Raw genomic sequence first — 18866 nt, forward strand, 5'->3', positions numbered from 1 at the left:
AGTTAAGGACTTGTTCTCCTGTTGCACAAATTGTAATGGGGAATAGGAATAGAAAATGGAGAATATCAAAATGAGAGATTATGGTGTATTGTTTTTTTCACACTGTTGTTTGATTCAATGATTCAATTCAAATACCAAAAGATTATTTTGTGTAATTGTTGATTCTTTTCTGAATGATGATTGAAAATGGATGCTACAATGCTCATTTATGTGCTGCTAACTACTGGTCTCAAAATTGAACTGAACTGGTGCGTCTCTCGTTAACAAAATGCAAAACCTATGAAGTATGGATACTTCTATGATTAGGCATGTTGGTGTCTAACACTTAGACACTTGTATGGCACTCCTACAACACATGTCGGACAAGTGTCCAAAAAAATTCTTAAGCATTTGTTTGGATGTGCAGTTCGTTTGTGAAAACGATGGTAATGGAGAAGCTTGATTTTGTAGCTTCTTAGAAATCACGGTAACAAGGAGGGGCGGGCGCGGGTTTGTTGATGTAGAGGCATTGCATATTCATGAAATGATGATGACAAAGGTTTTTCATCCTTAGTTCCTTGCTATTGTTGTTACATTTTTTCAATTGAAGATAGTAAAGGCAAAAATTATTGTCTAGCAATTTTTAGTACATGAAGTTGACATAGGTAAGTGGGCGATATTGTAGTAAACTGGTTGGTGGTTACAATTCAATACAGTATATGTTTAAACAGAATGTGAGAACTTGTAGAAGAGAAAAACTAGGGTTTGAACCTTATCGAGAGAAGGAATTTTGATGATTTCTTTAACAATTGCACCACCACGATAAACTTAGGGTGATTTTTTACGAGAGAAATAAAGTTGACACGCCATTAATAACATGTGACGTAAATGATAGATATTTGAGTTCTATTAATCATTTCTAAATATCATTTTTGCCTACTAATCAATAACATTGATTAGTTAATATGTTTTACCTCAACCGATAAATATCGTGTATTGTTTATGAATTTCAATGGTTTGCATATCAAAAATAACATCGACTGAGGCACACAAAAGAAAAATTAAATTTCGAAAGTGGCGAGAGGTTTTTTCAAAATGGTTCTGCTTAATAGTTAATGTCGTTCAAATACATTTATAATTAAGTTGAGAAAGATTAAAATGTGTTGGATTCGGAGAGAGGAGAAGTGTCTTCGAATCAACCCATGAACCCATGTTTCGAGAGAGAGGTGATGTGTTGGATTCAAATGCACGTCCTTCAAATGGGTTGATTCGAAGACCATCCTTATCTTTCTTATGTTGGGAGACCATCCTTAAGTAGGTTTCAACTAATGAAAGTTCCTAAACCTTTTATCAAAAGTGTATATGTAACTGAAACCATTTGACAAGAGTAATGGTTTCAGTGTATAACTTACTGAAACCATTATTCTTGATAAATGGTTTTAGTGTACAAATCCATCATAGACTAATAATATTCAAAACTAAGGTTATAATATTGAAAATAATAAGTCTGAAAACCAAAATCAAGAGTGGTACACAAAAGAAAAATAAATTTTCTTCATACTTTAATTTCCCTTTCTCTAACATCCATGCTTTTGTTATGGTATACAATTTAATTTAAAGAAAAATGGCACTCATTCTGTACAATTTAATTTAAATAAAAATGACACTCCTCCTTAGGAATATTCATTTTGTGTCTCAATCTCTGCTCAGGTTCAGTACCTTTCTTCAGCTTTTTATCCTTTACATTTTCATCATCATCCAAACTTCCTTCCCCCTCAGTTTTGTTATGTTGCTTCTTTTCTTTTCATTTCCTTTTGCCTCTTCCATTTCCCCCCTCAGTTGTCTAAAACTACGCGATGATGAAGCTTTTGAGTCATCCGACTGTGATAGTCCAAGGCTGAAGGTTGATAGAAAATCTACCACCTTAGATTTTTCAATCTGCATCAATGAAAATCATTCCCACATCAAAAAAACCAAAAATATAACAAATGAAAATGAAACACAATGAAATCCCACAAGTCAAATAAATTTCAATCAATAAGATAATCAATACTGCACAACAAAAAATCCAACCCATGGCAGAACAACACTACTCAGAGAACACATTCACTATACATTGATTTATGTCATTCCATATAAACAAAGCTAAAGGGAAAAACTATTAACCATGTAGCACAGTAAAACTGAAACACAATATGAGAAACAACATAATGCTACAGACAAAAGTATGTTGCAATGCTAAACTATTTAAGAAACAACATAATGAAACCATTTAACAAGACTAATGTTTTCATGAAGTTATTGAAATCATTTAGTACATCCAATGAAACCACTAGTGTTGTTAAATGGCTTCAATAATTAACCCATTAACAGTTTCTTAGTTTGAAAATTATACACAATTGTATACTTATAAAAAACAGACACAAGGTAAAGTAGAGAGCATCACTAACCTAATCAATTCCAACCGGAATATGATATTGCAACTCCCCTAAGGCTGTATATATACTTGATAACAATACATCAACAGATGATTCTAGTGACACTAGCTCCATCGGTTTCTCTCCAGCATAAATTCCGAGTACATAGTTACGATGGTTCTTGCAAGCTCCTAATAATATGTGCCACAAACACAGACCATGATCAACCGTTGCAGATTCAATGAACTCTTGCAAAACTTGTAAAACTGTGATGGCAGCACACAATCATTAAAACTCTCGTTCAACTTGAAAAAGAACACAAAACATAGCAGAAAAAAGCAAAATGTAGTACTGAATTATGTTACAATACATGCTTAGCACAATTATAGATACCACAATTATGCTACCTTTAAACAAAAAATAATTTAGCCCAAATGTAGTATTGAAATGTGAATTAGACATAGTGTGATTGGTACAACATCACTATACCACAACAATTCCAAGTTCAATCCTATATAATCCTAACTGTGGAATTTAGCATTATGTTATAACTGAAACCATAAGTATGGTTTTATGGTTTTGATAGTCTTCCATGTGAAACCAAACTACTTGCCTAATGGTTTCAGGCAAAACATAATGCTAAACTCCAGAATTAATACAAGCTTGTAGCATATCAGAATCAAAATCAAAATGGTTTAGCATATCAGAATCAAAATCAAAGTAGAATATCAGAATAATGTGAAACCAAAATACTTGCCTAATGGTTTCAGGCAAAACATAATGCTAAATCAAAATCCATTCTTATTCATTTTCAAAGAATATGCTACAAGCTTATCTAGAGCAAAGAATCCATTCATTTTCAAATCATGTACAAGCTAGAATCAATACAAGCTAAATTCATTTTCCCCCTCAAAACACCTATTTTCCCCCTCAAAATATACAGTGGGATTTTGACATAGAGAAACAAATGCTTAACTTAAATCCACAAAGCAAACAAAGCTTATGCAGCAAAGAACAGGTCAAGCTCCAAATAAGGCAAACCAAATAAATCTAAAATCTACTAGTCCTACGGAATCCTTGTTTTCTTAAATTATAGAGTGTGATAGAATTGACGGGAGAAAATTGAATCCGGTTTAAGAGATGAGTGTTATTTTTAAACTAAGAAGAACTACGCTAAAAATCAGACATATGAGGCATGGTAAATATACCCAGAGAGATAGACACTAAAGTTAATTAACTTGCCTGAGGCAACTTCTTATCATCATCTGAAAGCATATCCATAGCACACCAAAATATTTTTTCTATGTTGTCCTTCTCTATATCCCCATTAAGATCCATTTTTGCCATCTGCAGATACCATAGACAACATCAGAGACATAGTATCACACATGGAAGAATGAACATCAATTAGAACTTACCTGCATTGCAAGAAACTCACACTCCCTCTTGCTAAAGCTGAACAGTATCACGGGATCGTATTGACGTTGGATGATCATTTTCACCATCTTGAATATGTCACTTTCTTCAGCAGCCTTGCCCAGCACCAAACCTTTTTGCCACTTGGCATTTTCATTTTTCCTATCACCATCAGCAGCAGGAACAAGAGCATTCAAAGCTTTCTGAAAGCTGTCTTCGCGAAATTTTCCCTTTTCATCTACAACCAAGTACATACCCTCACTTCCGGAAGGAAAAATATAATGTTGAAGGGGAGTTGGCCGGTAATCCGTATAAACAATATGACAAGGCTGTTGGTGCACCTACAATCAACCCAAATCATAAGACCATCATCAATACATCCCTTTATTCACAAAAAAGAACCAAAATTATGTCGATCAATAGAGATTCAATGGAATCAAGTTGAGATTAAATAACCTTTGCCACCCAATCAGCAAATTCCTTGGCATTGGGGACAGTGGCAGAGAGGAAGACAAAACGGGCATTCTTTGGCGACATAACAATGCTCTCTTCCCAAACCACACCCCTTTCGCGATCACGCATATAATGCACCTCATCAAAAATTATCCAAGCCACCTCCCTGGTGACCTCAGACCCTTTGTATTGCATACTACGCCAAATTTCTGTAGTCATGACCTAAAATAAATAAATTACGCAACAAAAAAAACCAATAAATTTTGTTACTTTGGATTAAATTATTTGTTTTATTCCAATAAAACCGCTAATGATTTATTGTTTTCTCTGCAAGAAACCGTTCATGGTATTATTATAAACATAATTAAGCATTGATCATAAAAGTTTTTATCTATAAGCTATTTTTATAACAAAAGAAGTCAAATTGTTTTCATGAAAGCTATAAGGTGTTTTCTTCTACAAAAACAACATTTACAAAAGGAAGAAAGTATATATAAAAATGTACCAAGCAAGAAGCATTGGGATCAATGGTAACGTCACCAGTCATCAAACCAACATCAGAAAACTCTTCTTTAAATTCTCTATACTTTTGATTACTAAGTGCCTTAATAGGTGAAGTGTAGATAACACATTGTCCATTTCGAAGCGACATAGCAATTGCATATAACGCCACAACAGTTTTCCCAGCAGATGTATGTGCAGACACCTATAAACAAAAATCATGATATTTAAACCTTAATCAATTAAATTAAACATAAAAGGGTGTTTATTTTAATTACCATAACAGATTCAGAGTTTTCAAGACAAGTAATAGCCCAAATGTAGTACTGAAATGTGAATTAGACATAGTGAGATTGGTACAATATCACTATACCACAACAATTCCAAGTTCAATCCTATATAATCCTAACTGTGGAATTTAGCATTATGTTATAACCTAAACCATAAGTATGGTTTTATGGTTTTGATAGTCTTCCATGTGAAACCAAACTACTTGCCTAATGGTTTCAGGCAAAACATAATGCTAAACTCTAGAATTAATACAAGCTTGTAGCATATCAGAATCAAAATCAAAATGGTTTAGCATATCAGAATCAAAATCAAAGTAGAATATCAGAATAATGTGAAACCAAAATACTTGCCTAATGGTTTCAGGCAAAACATAATGCTAAATCAAAATTCATTCTTATTCATTTTCAAAGAATATGCTACAAGCTTATCTAGAGCAAAGAATCCATTCATTTTCAAATCATGTACAAGCTAGAATCAGTACAAGCTAAATTCATTTTCCCCCTCAAAACACCTAAAAACAGAGAAACATAACATTGAAACCATAATACTTGCCTAATGGTTTCCACGCCATAATAATCATAACAAGCCTATTCATTCGTTCATGCATATCAAAATGAAAATAAAAATCAGAATCAAAAGCAAAATAAAAATCTAAATCAAATTAGAATAGCATTCAATTAGGAAATTATCATGAATGATGAAACCTAATTCTCATGTCAAAATTAAATCAAAATCAAAAGCAAAATCAAAATCAACTTAGAATAGCAAAATCAAAATCAAAGTATTCAATTAGGAAATGGTAATGAATGATGAAAGCTAATTCTCAAATCAAAATCAATTTACCTTCTATCCAACACATATAGTTTGTCTTTGGATGCGTTTAGGCGATAATTCAATGACGTTTTTTTTTACCGAGTTTTCAAAAAACATCAAAATTCATAGTCTATAACCCACGAAAACTGTAAAAAAAATATCGAAATGAATAAGTTGTTTTTCGATCCCATTTTTTAAATAATCTTCTATTCAACACATATATTATGCCATTGGATCAATTTGTGAGAGAATTCAATGACATTTTATTTTTTTTCTAGAATTTTGATAAAGTCCCAAAATTCATAGTATATAACCTACGAAAACTGTAAAAAAAAAACCATCGAAATGAATAAGTTGTTTTTCGATCTCTGTTGTTTAAAGAATCTTCTATCAAACATATATAATATGTCTTTGGATCAATTTAGGCGAGAATTCAGTGACATTTTATATTTTTCCCCGAATTTTGAAAATGTCCCAAAATTCGTAACCCACGAAAACTATAAAAAAAATCTATCGAAATGAATAAGTTGTTTTTAGGTCCTTTTTATTTGAAGAATATTCTATCCAACACATATAGTGTGTCTTTGGATGCGTTTAGGCGATAATTCAATGACGTTTTATTTTTTTTACCGAGTTTTCAAAAAATATCAAAATTCATAGTCTATAACCCACGAAAACTGTAAAGAAAATATCGAAATGAATAAGTTGTTTTTCGATTCCTTTTTTTAAAGAATCTTCTATCCAACACATATATTATGCCATTGGATTCATTTGTGAGAGAATTCAATGACATTTTATTTTTTTCCCCGAGTTTTTTAAAAGTCCCAAAATTCATAGTATATGACCTACGAAAACTGTAAAAAAAAAACAATCGAAATGAATAAGTTGTTTTTCGATCTCTTTTGTTTAAAGAATCTTCTATCCAACATTTATAATATGTCTTTGGATCAATTTAGGCGAGAATTCAGTGACATTTTATTTTTTTTCCCCGAACTTTGAAAAAGTCCCAAAATTCGTAGTCTATAACCCGTAACGGTACTTTCTATGATGCTTTCTTTTTTAAAAAAAAAAAACCCGTAACGGTACTTTCGAAATTTCAACCGCATATTCTATCAAGTTCAAATGGCATTCTCCCTCACTAAACCAAAATCAATTTTGTTTTGGTATACTAATTAAGTGGAGAGGCACTAATTAAGTGGAGAGGCCTATCAGCTTCTCATGAGTTTCGAAATTCAACTCATTTAAAAAAATTATTAAAAAGTAAATTATCTTAGCAAACAATAATATTTTGTATATATTGTTTTAACATATCAATGAAATATTAATTTTATCCTAACAATTATATTATTATGTTGCTTTTTTAAATAGAATATTTTTATAAAAAATTTCATATATTTTTATAAAATTAATATAATGAACTACATCTTTTTTAATCATATAATTGATGACCTCATTTCCATTTTTGGCTCAAAATTAAAATACAATGATTCTATAGAGTAAAAAAAAGTGTATTGTGGTGACAGGTGGTGTGACAGCTATGCCACCATTCTTGAAGAAGTTCTTCCCAGCAGTATATAGAAAGACGGTGTTAGAGAAAGGATTAGACAGTAATTACTGCAAATATGACAATCAAGGATTGCAGTTATTTACGTCTTCCTTATATCTAGCCGGTTTAACTGCCACTTTCTTTGCATCCTATACCACTCGAGTTTTGGGGAGAAGACTCACGATGTTGATTGCTGGCTTTTTCTTCATTGCTGGAGTTATCTTTAATGCTGCTGCTCAAAATCTTGCCATGCTCATTGTTGGAAGAATCTTACTTGGTTGTGGTGTTGGCTTTGCTAATCAGGTAGCTAGGCCTAGGTGTTAAAATATGTTGGACACAAATATAAAATGTGTAACGAAGAATTCCACAAGTGTTAGTTAATTTTAAATTTGTTCAATATGTGACTAAATGTTTTTTGTTTAATTTGATTATAGGCTGTGCCGGTGTTTCTTTCCGAAATCGCTCCTTCAAGAATACGTGGAGCTTTGAATATACTTTTCCAACTTAATGTCACTATTGGCATTTTGTTTGCTAACCTTGTCAATTATGGAACCAACAAGTAAGTTTTGTTTGTTAATATGAAATTAAAACAATTAAGATGATTGATGAATAATAAATCACAAGTCATAATCAGAAGAGTGGTAATCCCAACAGTAGTAGTTAGCAAATTGAATTAATGGATATGATAGTATGTATGTACAACAAAATTTTGGTCAAATGGTTTAAAAGTCTAACACATGCTTGTTTATTTGAAGTGTGTTTCTCCGCTAACAACACGACAAGTCAGCTTGGATTTTAAAGTAAACACTAACTTCATAGAAACATGGATTTGTCCTATGCAACTTTTAATCAGTGACTACGGCCCTTGAAACTAATAATTGTTTTATTTAAAATGTTAAAAAAATGTATTGACAATTATTTGGTGAAGAAATTATTTTGAGAAGAAATAAATGAGTTTTTAATGTATAGTTGAGAGTTCAGACACTTGTTGAGTAACAATTTTTTGATGCTGTGACCAAATGCAGAATCAAAGGTGGATGGGGTTGGAGGCTATCTCTAGGGTTGGCTGGCATCCCAGCACTTCTACTAACACTTGGTGCCATCTTAGTTGTGGACACTCCTAATAGTCTCATAGAACGTGGTCGAATGGATGAAGGAAAAGCCGTACTCAAAAAGATTCGTGGCACTGAAAATGTTGAACCAGAGTTCTTGGAGCTTGTTGAGGCAAGTCGTATAGCTAAAGAGGTTAAGCGCCCTTTTAGAAACCTTCTCAAACGCAAAAACCGTCCCCAACTTGTGATTTCGGTCGCATTGCAAGTACTAGCATATTCTAATATTTATTAATAATGACTATTTTAAAAGTAATGAATGATTTCAATATTTCTACCACATCGAAAAATAAATTGTTTGTCTAATTGTTGATTCATTTTTGTTGTGTTAAAAAATAGATATTCCAACAATTCACAGGCATCAATGCGATCATGTTTTATGCGCCAGTGTTATTCAACACATTGGGATTCAAGAACGATGCTTCGCTCTATTCCGCTGTGATAACAGGAGCTGTGAATGTCCTCTCCACAATTGTATCTATCTACTCGGTGGACAAAGTTGGTCGTCGTGTGTTGTTATTGGAAGCCGGTGTACAAATGTTCTTGTCTCAAGTTGTAATAGCTATCATTTTGGGGTTCAAGGTCACGGATCATTCAGATAATCTTTCAAAAGGTTACGCAATTTTCGTAGTTATCATGGTTTGCACTTACGTGTCTGCTTTTGCTTGGTCTATAGGTCCTCTTGGATGGCTTATTCCAAGTGAGACATTTCCATTGGAGACTCGGTCGGCCGGACAAAGTGTCACCGTTTGTGTCAATTTGCTCTTCACCTTTGTCATTGCACAAGCTTTTCTATCCATGTTATGTCATTTCAAGTTTGGCATCTTTTTGTTCTTCTCTGGTTGGGTTTTGATGATGTCAATCTTTGTGTTTTTCTTGGTGCCCGAGACAAAGAACATACCAATTGAAGAGATGACTGAGAGAGTATGGAAGCAACATTGGTTTTGGAAGAGGTTTATTGAAGATGATCATGACAATGAGAAAATAGAAAATGCTGATAATCCTGAGAGAAAAAATAATAATGGATGCAGATATTGTTGGAAGTGTTTGAGTTCCATCAATTGAAATTTGAATATTGATCTCTCGAGAACATAAAATGAATATTAAGTTGTCATTGTAATCAAAAATTAGCTATCCTGTTTTGGAAGCTGTATATAAAATAATAAAATTATGTCTTTAGAAAGATTAATATGGACCAATTTACAACACAAGGCCATAATGTTTTGGTTTGGTTATGTTCTTTACTGCATTTTGTTTCGATCATATAAAAAATGCACCGAAGATGTATATAAATGCATTATATTATGATTAAGCGACCAATTTATGATTAAGTGAAACAAGGGTTCTTAATTGACACGAATATAATTGAGTAAGGGATCTTTGGAATCTTCGGTAGATTTTCAATAAATCAATTACCGTTAATAGGTATTAAGTGACATTAGTTCGAGTTTAACTAAGGAGTAAGGAGGGGAAATCGAAATTAAAAGTATGATTTAGTAAATATAAAAACTTATTTTACATATATAAGATAAATTCAATGTTAACGATGTGTATCTGCATTTTATGACTACTTTTAAACTTTTTACCCCTTCTATTTTCACATTTATTGAAATTTTGATATCAAATCATGCAAATTTTTTTCATAAAAATTGTGACTTTTACATTTAAAAAAATCAATTTTTAGTCTTAAGTGATATTTTATCATTAAGTTCATTCTCACGAGTTTAATAAAATAGAGGGACCAAAAGAAAAATTAAACTAATAATAATAGAATAATATATTTTTTGACAAAATAATAAATTAGTATTAAACGAAAATTAAAAAATGTAGGCCTCTGCTAGCTCCGTCCCTAACCTTTCTAAATGAGATTGAGTTCCACCAATATGCAAGCTAGAAAGATGCTATTTGCTAATCGTAGGTTCATTTGCACCATCAAGAGGATTGAGAACCTGACCAATAAAGAGAATTGTTCCGCTGAAATCTTCTCTAATTAAGAAGAGGAAAGGGTGGTCAGCTACAAAGTCTGTAGGGGTGGCACAACGTTTACCTCTTGCTGCCCGCATAATTGTGTTTGCTGAAGCTATGGTGCCTTTTTCATTTACCTCAATGAAAGCATTGTGATATATGCTTTCCACGCCCAAAGGAGGGTTCATTCCCTCTACCACTTTTGTGAGAACGAAAGGTGAAATCATTCCCAACTCGTGCAGAACATTAGAAGCTTCAAATGAAAAAGAAATCTTGAATTTTGGAATAGTAAATCGACGTACTTCCACTTTCCGCTGAGGGAACTTGTCTTTCAAAAAATCAGATTCTGAAGCTAGCTTTTCAATTAATGCCAAAAGTCCATCTTTTGCATTCGGAAGGAAAATGTACATGGAGAACCGAAGAGTTTCATCCCTGCCTTGTTTATAAGAAAGACGTAGTACTTTGAAACCATCAAAAATACCAATAAAGTGCTCCCTCTGCTTGCTAAGCATGAAGGGAGCAATGACTTTGGTGCCATTTAAGAGGTGAAAACCAGCCGGAACTGATATAGGCATAAACATGTGTTCCCATACACCGTTGAAGCACAATGCATTTGCAAAGACAAGTTCGGTTGAATTGCTTACCATACTAGGATGAAGAAGCTTTGTGATAAGGCCATTTGTCTCTTTCTCAACCCACAAATTAACGTCACGACATGCTTGACCACCCTTCAAAAAACATCAAAATCAAAATCAAAATGAATAGTTTTCTTGAGAAACATTTCCATAATGTTTGGTTGGAGGAATTAAAACCAGGTCTCTCCAAAATAAGAACAACAGACGGGTAAAAGAGTAGCTACAAAACAAACAAAAACACCGCATAAGCGGAATTCCCTTTAAGATGTATGTATAATATGAAAGTGAAAGTGATAGTACGTACCTTAGTCTTAAAATCAACTGAAGCCAAAGTGGTGTTGTAATGAGTGGCCACAAGTTGTTTAAAAGAATGAGAGAGGGGAATTGATTCATCAGCCCACATTCCATTGATAAAACACATACGATCGTCAGAGAACAGAGCAACGAGTTGAGAGAAGAATGCAATTAGATTGTCAATGGAGTCAAATTGAAGGAAGGAAAGAAGTTGGTCGAGAGAATGGCCTTCTGATCCAGCTGCCACGACGCTAAGAACAACAAAGAGAGACAAGGGAGAAAAGACAAGGTTCTTTTGCTGAAAATCTTGTTTTAAGAGTAAATGCTTTGTGATGGTGAGTGCAACATCTTCTTGGCACCTTACTGATTTTTTGAGATCCATTGTAGTTGTTCTGATTCTTGAATGAGAGGGGATAGCCGGAGAAGGTCCTGACATTTTGGAAGTATTAAAATGGACCCTTAATAAAAATTTCAATTTTTTAAGAGAACATCATCTATTTAAATTACAAATACAATCAACAACTTCAAAAATAGTTATTTATAGTGTAACTAACATAAATAAAAGGTTATATTCTAATTAATCAATATCATCTAAATACTTTTTAGATGCTTAAAAAAGTCGCATTTTTTGAAGTAATAAATAACCAACAATAAGTTAGATGTGTTTGGTAAGCCCCATAAGTTAGCCTCTTTTTTTTTATAAGCCCCAGAAGTTAGCGTCGGGCTTATAGCATTTTTTGAGATGCTATTTCAAAATAGCCTACAAGCTTATAGGTTTATTTATGATTTTTTGAAAATTATAATAAACGGCCTATTTCAAATAGCCTCTTAATTTTATATTTTATTCCATATTTACCTGTATTATATCTATGTATGATTTTTTTAAAATTATAATAAAAAGCCACTTCTATTCAAAAAAATAATAATAACTACCCACTTGTCATTTTGCAGTTACAAAAGCTAAATTCACCAAACACAGAAAATATGGTTGTGATTGCTCGACAGCATAAAACTATTTTATAGTAGAGCACAGTGGCGGAGCCAGGATTATATTGGAGCCTGGGCACAATTTTAACCGCAATATTTTTTTGGCGCGTCAAATAAGAAAAAACCAGCAAAACATAATCAAATAAGAGAGATGAATTTTTTTTTTTTAAAATGGCTAAATATATTGAATTGAAGAATGAACCAAAAACCTCCTCATCTCTGAAATTAAATGATACAAAATTTAGCCAAACTGATAATGCACAAAATAACAATTTTAAAACAATTTTAGTTAGGATACTGCTGAGAAAATGCAGAAAAAGAAACAACATTATCACAGATACTGTGTAACCATTGGACCAATATCTCTAGGACTAACACCAATACTAACAAGATAAGCTACTGAAGTACTCATAGTACCTTCAAGCTAAGAATATTTTTGCAAATATATTGACTTAATTAATAACAGGAGCATAGCGCATAGCCTAAAGTTCAGGAGATTTTTGCAACACAAACCCAATATCATCTTCTCCACATCAAGCCCTCTAAGAAACTTAATAACAGGAGCAAGCTCAACAATAACACTAGCATGCAAAACTTGTGGATAATTCTTAACAAATCCACCAAGTTTAGACCTTGATTGAAATCCCAATTTTTTCTAAATAACCTAAAACAGGAATCATATTTTTTCTCATACTACAACCCAACATCAAAGGATAATGATTAATATCATCAAGTTAGACATAGAATAATAATTGGAATACCAATTTCTAAGTATTTTATGCAATTTCTCAATTTTAGGGTTGCTTACTTTACCTGTCTGCGCTGCGACTGCGAGAGAGAGAGGCTGAGAGCGGCGGCGGAGAGCGGCCTGAGACTGAGAGAATGAGAAATAGAGAGATTTGAGAGCGGATTTGAGAGCGGTGCTGCGGTGGTCGATGGCGAAAGGAATGAATGAAACGGAGAGAAGGAGAAACGCAAACTGGTTACTTCTTTTTCTCTTGTTTCTTTTATTAATTTTTTTTTAAAAAAAAAAAAAAAAAAAAAAAAAAAAAAAAATTGGGGTGGGGCAGCCCGGGCACGTGCCAGGGCATGCCGGGTGGCATCTCCGCCACTGGTAGAGCATATCATTTTTCCTCCAAATAAAATTAAGAGAATATAGGATATAATTCTAGAAATATCATTAAAATCTTTTACCGTAAAAAAAACAACAAAATCCTTATTTAGTTTGAATCATCAACAACAACAACATCATCAACAACAACGTCCTTATTCCTGTTCAGTGTTCCAACAACAATAACAACAAATTGGACAATAAATAATAAATAAAAGAAGAAGAAATTACCAATTAGAAAAGGAAAAAATTGAACAATTAACCTAGAATTTTGATTTTCTCTTTTATTCCCTTTAGTTTCGGAGAGAGAGAGAGAGGAGACGGTGGCTGTGGTTGTCACTGGAGGAGCGGCGGCGCGGTGGCTGGGTTTGGGTGGATGGGAAGGTTAGGGGTTTTTTTTTTATTACGGCAAGGTTAGGGTTTGACGAAGGGGAGATGATGAAAACTTTGGTGAAGAAGATCTGAATAGCGCACGCTTTTTTAGATTATTTATAGGCTGCCTCATAATACACACACCTAATTTAAACTTCAATTTTAAAAAAATAATAAATATTTCAAATTCAGAGCAAATCTTATGGACTTGTTTGGTAGGAGTCAATAAAAATTAATGCATATAATTATATAATTAGACCCGCAAAAATGCTAAAATTGTTAGGCCGGACGCCGTGACCCGGGTTCGAACCCGGAATTTCACAATTATTTGTGAGTTTAATTTTAGTGGATTATCACTTCTTCCGAGACCAAAAAAAATAAAAAATATTAGTCCATGCGTTGGTACGGGCTCAGTGTTTTAAAAACCAGACCAAATCGGCCGGTTGGACCGGTCAAACCGTGAACCGGATGGGTCTCCGGTCTGGTTTAAATGTTGGACCGGACATGTAGTTAAACCGGAATGAACCACTAAAAACCAGAAAAACCGCTGAACCGACGGTTTTCCGAAACCGGCGGTTTGATTGCGTGTGTTTTGTTTTTTTTCCAAATGCAGGGACTAAAACTCAGATGACCCGTAAGTACAGGGACCTTTTGCATATTTAAGCCTAATAATAATAATAAATAATTCAAATTCAGAGCAAATCTTATGGACTTGTTTGGTAGGAGAGAAAGAGAAAGAAAAAAAAAACACGAAAATTAATGCATGTAGTTGAAATTAGTCCAAGTGTAGGTAGAGATGACAGGAAAATTCAAACTCGACAGGCCCACCCGAACTCAAACTCAAGTCAATGGGCGAAACTCGAGTTAACTGAGTTTGAGTTTGGATGACACCCGAAACTATGGGCGTGGGTTTGGAAACACTCAAACTCACACCCGAAATCCATGCACCCATTCAAATATATGTGAAATTATCTAATTAAATCTATGTATATATATTATGTTGAACTTTGATATTTTGTATTGTATTTTGTCATTTGCAAATTATGTTAAACTATGTTATTTTGTCATTTGTTTGTATTTGTACTTTGTCATTTTATCAAAAATAATTCGGGCCGAGTTTTGGTAGGTAATTAATTAATTATGCGTGTTTTAACTATGGGTTTTTGGTTTGGGTGGAAAAGCCCGAACTCAATTGGCGTGAGCGTGAGTTTTGATTTGCCACCCAAATAACCTTTGTGTTTGGGTGTTTATTTTTGACGTGGATTGCAAAACCTTCACTCATGGGCACCCATTGTCATCCCTAAGTGCATGCGTTGGTACGGGCCTAGGCTGGGCAATGGTCACCACCGAAAAAATTTAAAATTACTTTAATATCCTTGGTATTAAAATTGTTACACCAATTGTCGACCATAGATTTTAATTATATCTTTCGGCTATAATTTAATAAGTTAATCTATCATGTGCCATTCGGGTAAACCCACCAGACAAATGCAACTTTACCTCTTCCTAGAAACTTAGACCATCTCCAATGGTGGATCTTATACTATTAAGAATCAGTTCTTAATAAGATCTATCATTAGAGCAGTACACTTTTGAATTCTTAATAGGAACCGATTCTTAAATAAGAATTTTCTCTCTTCTCTGGGGCCCATCTTAGTTTTCATTAAAATATATTTTTTTACGGGACCCGCTTACTTTTAGATATTATTAATAATTAAATAATTAATTAATATAGTAGTATAGGAGTACTTCAAACATAAATTTGTTGCAAAAAAAAATTAATACCAAACCAAAGGGCGTTGATGCTTGGCTAGTATTAATTCATACAATACCAACATACACCATATATTGCATAACATGATTATGGAAGATGAACGACACACGTACGCTGGTCATTTAATTAATTATTCTTATGATCAACATCTCAACAATGATGTTTCAACAAGTGACACACATAATGGTTCTCATTCAAATCTCGCACCATACCTTCAAAGAATAGCACAAATTTAAGATAGACGAACTCATCTTCAACTTCAACATGATCTTATCGAGCATATTTGACAATGTTTTGGGCATGACGATCAACAAAATTAGTTATTTTTAAAATTATGTAATGTTATTTTAAATTATTTTTTAATTATGTAATTTTTAAATTTGGCAATATTATTTTAAATTAATTTTCGAATTTTAATTATTATTTTGAATTATAAAAAAATAGTACATATTAATTTTGTAATTTTATAATCCAATTAATTTAATAGTATAAAATATGAATTATTAAATAATAAATTATTGATTAGTAAAAAAAAAAAATTATTGTGATGGAGTTATTGACGGGACCCATTTAGAACTTTTGAAGAGGTGCTGGGTTGGAGGGATTTAGTGCTTATTAAGAACTATTATTGAAAATGTGAACACTCCGGTACACATATTATGTGGACGTGTACCGGTACACCGCTAAGTTGTATAATTTTAATTTGTCCACGTGTAATGATAGTTTAACATGTCATTTCAAACTTTATTTAAATATAAGTTTTGTAAATTACTCTTTTAATTTACAAAAATTTCAAAATGACACCATAGGAATGATTGTAATTTTTAAATCTTGAAATAATGTTTCAGTAATTTGTTAAAAATTCAAAACTCTTTCTTTTTTTTTTTATAAGCCACTCTTTCTTCTGAAACTTTATTTCTCTCTCTCGTGCAGAGACAATTCTCTTCTCTGGTCTTCATTTTCCTAATTCCGGCGGCGCCGCCTCTCTCCACGGCGTCGTTTTTCTTTCACTCCGAAAAATTGATTTTTAGGATTTTCTTCTCTTCTCTGTTGTTTAATCTTCTATTTTTAGGGTTTAATTGGGAAATTGGTCTTCTCTCTTGTTAAAGGGGTACTTTGTAAAGGGGTGCTGTTTTCACGCAGAACCACTGTCGTGTTGCCGCTGTGAGTTCTGAAACTTTATATCCATTCACGCCGCACGGACCTTTAAGTAAGTATTCAAAACCTTGTTTTTCCTCTTCACAGTCCGCAATATCATTATTTTTCGTCAAGCATAATTTTTTGTTTTATTACTTTCTGTTAAACTAATAAATATGTTTAAGTCCAGTTTTTTTATTACACGCAGTGGCAGCAACTGACCTTATCAACAGAGGAGGGTGAAGCATGGGCACTATTGCAAGCAATGAATGAAGCTAAGAGTAGAGGTCTTGAAAGGGTTCAGTTTGAAAGTGACTCTCAAGTGTTGGTTGATGCTATTCGTACCAAACGACGTGGCAATTCAGAGTTTCTTTCGATCGTTAATGAAATTATCCTTGTTATGTTATCATGTGTGAACTTTGAAGTTAAGTTTATTAGGAGACAAGTGAATTCGGTTGCTCACACATTAGCTAGGGCGGCCAATTCGTGGACTGGTTTCCGTAGATTTGAGATTATTCCTTCATGTATTGAACTTTTGATATTTAATGAAATGCAGTAAGTTTGTTTGGTTCAAAAAAAAAAGTCCAGTTTTTTTAGTTTAATTTTGGAACAAATCTTCCATATTTGCTTCAGTTGAGATTATCATTAATATTATGTGAAGGATACATGTGCAAATATTAAAAAATAGTGTTTAAAATAAAAAAACTTAATAAAGAAATAAAATTTGTATTAAATGCTTGCCATAATTCCACATAATACGTGTACCAGTACACGTCCACATAATACGTGTACCGAAGAATTCACCTAATTTCAATCAATCTCCTAAGTTGATTTTGATGTGACATTAAATGAATGTTTCGTCACGACTTTTATAAAATACAAAAAATCATGAATCCTTTCAAATTTTAAAAATTCATAAAATCTTTCAAAATAAAAATTGAAAAATCATCATTATAATAAAAGATATTTGCCATAATTCCATCAAAATCCAAATTGAAAAATCATGATTATTATAAAATATATTTTAAAGAATCTTAAAAGCAAGGACAATCTTATAAAATGTCAATCTAATACACCTCATAAGTCTCAAAGCCCATTACATTAACCCTAAATATAAAGCATAACTATGCAAATACATGATATATCAAAGAATGAATATCAAAAGAAGAGAGAGAATTTGAAGAGAGAGAGAGAGAGATTGAAGAGAATATCACTTTTTCTCTTGTTTGGTTGTGATGAGAAAGAGGGGAGAGAGTTAAAATACATGGGACCCACTAATTTTAGAGTCTTCTCTCTTATGAGGAGAAACAAACAGGCGAGAGAATAAAAAACAGTTACTGTGTTCCAATTTTGTCCTTGACTCCTTGTATTCATCTATTGCCAAAAACGTGAATAGTAACGTTGTTGTGTTGGTGATAAATTAATGACTAAATTATATTAAAATAAAATACAAGGTTATTTTTGTCTTTTTAAAAATCAACCACACTTTTCTCTCTCTTCTATTTATTTGTATTTTCTCTTATTCCAATCGATGCATCAAATCTACTATATTTCTCACCTATTTCTCTCTTCTCAGACTCTCTCTCACCAATTTCTCTCTTTTCACTTTCTTCTCACAACCAAACACACCTCATGACTTCATCTCTACTTCATTTTTTTTTAATCTTTAAACCTTAGTATTTCCAAAAGTCGTGAAACTTTAGTGAAAGAAACTTTCCAATGTATTATTTTGGATATAAAACTGTGTGTAATATGTACCGTCTGATCATAAATGAACGGCTCAAATTTACTACAGCAGGAAACTATGTCAAAAAATCGGATTTGGGTTGTGTGCAGTCGGGAAACAATGACTGCAGTGCAGTCGGCCCATTAATCACCTTCAAATTTAGATCGGATGATCTAGAATATAAGCTTTTTATAAACAACTAAAATTAGTCATAAAATCTGATTTCAATCGGACGGTCCATATGCACTGACTGCATGCAGTCCAACTGCACCGAATCCAAATCCCAAAAAATCCTTTTCGTTGAATTGTGACTTGTGAATTCTATATACAAAAGTTTTTG

At 32.9% G+C, this 18866-nt stretch overlaps 3 protein-coding genes across 7 annotated transcripts; 1 reads left to right on the top strand and 2 right to left on the bottom strand.

The window, feature by feature from the left end:
- Positions 1–1506: 1506 nt before the first annotated feature.
- LOC123907322 (DExH-box ATP-dependent RNA helicase DExH9-like) lies at positions 1507–5220 on the bottom strand. Of its 4 annotated transcripts, none has more exons than XR_006809205.1 (7): positions 5045–5166; positions 4771–4971; positions 4269–4487; positions 3815–4153; positions 3639–3743; positions 2430–2587; positions 1507–1917 (listed from the first exon to the last, which is right to left on the bottom strand). XR_006809205.1 is itself a non-coding variant. In XM_045957529.1 (6 exons), exons 1-6 carry the CDS (start codon positions 5045–5047, stop codon positions 2522–2524), a joined length of 933 nt encoding a protein of 310 aa, XP_045813485.1. In that variant the 5' UTR covers positions 5048–5220; the 3' UTR covers positions 2427–2521. The 4 variants fall into 4 exon arrangements, 2 of the variants coding, with proteins under 2 accessions (XP_045813485.1, XP_045813484.1); XR_006809204.1 differs by having other exon boundaries at positions 2430–2662; positions 5045–5153; XM_045957529.1 differs by lacking the exon at positions 1507–1917 and having other exon boundaries at positions 2427–2587; positions 5045–5220.
- A 296-nt stretch (positions 5221–5516) lies between these two features.
- Positions 5517–9602, top strand: LOC123904541 (sugar transport protein 13-like). Its single transcript, XM_045954191.1, has 5 exons — positions 5517–5534; positions 7366–7719; positions 7851–7975; positions 8442–8733; positions 8865–9602. Exons 1-5 carry the CDS (start codon positions 5517–5519, stop codon positions 9588–9590), a joined length of 1515 nt encoding a protein of 504 aa, XP_045810147.1. The 3' UTR covers positions 9591–9602.
- A 676-nt stretch (positions 9603–10278) lies between these two features.
- LOC123907323 (serpin-ZX-like) lies at positions 10279–13436 on the bottom strand. Of its 2 annotated transcripts, none has more exons than XM_045957530.1 (3): positions 13220–13436; positions 11430–11848; positions 10279–11218 (listed from the first exon to the last, which is right to left on the bottom strand). In XM_045957530.1, exons 2-3 carry the CDS (start codon positions 11799–11801, stop codon positions 10427–10429), a joined length of 1164 nt encoding a protein of 387 aa, XP_045813486.1. In that variant the 5' UTR covers positions 11802–11848; positions 13220–13436; the 3' UTR covers positions 10279–10426. The 2 variants fall into 2 exon arrangements, with proteins under 2 accessions (XP_045813486.1, XP_045813487.1); XM_045957531.1 differs by having other exon boundaries at positions 13215–13436.
- Positions 13437–18866: the final 5430 nt, after the last annotated feature.

Source organism: Trifolium pratense, linkage group LG2 (assembly GCF_020283565.1).
Source record: "Trifolium pratense cultivar HEN17-A07 linkage group LG2, ARS_RC_1.1, whole genome shotgun sequence".
NCBI lineage: Eukaryota > Viridiplantae > Streptophyta > Magnoliopsida > Fabales > Fabaceae > Trifolium > Trifolium pratense.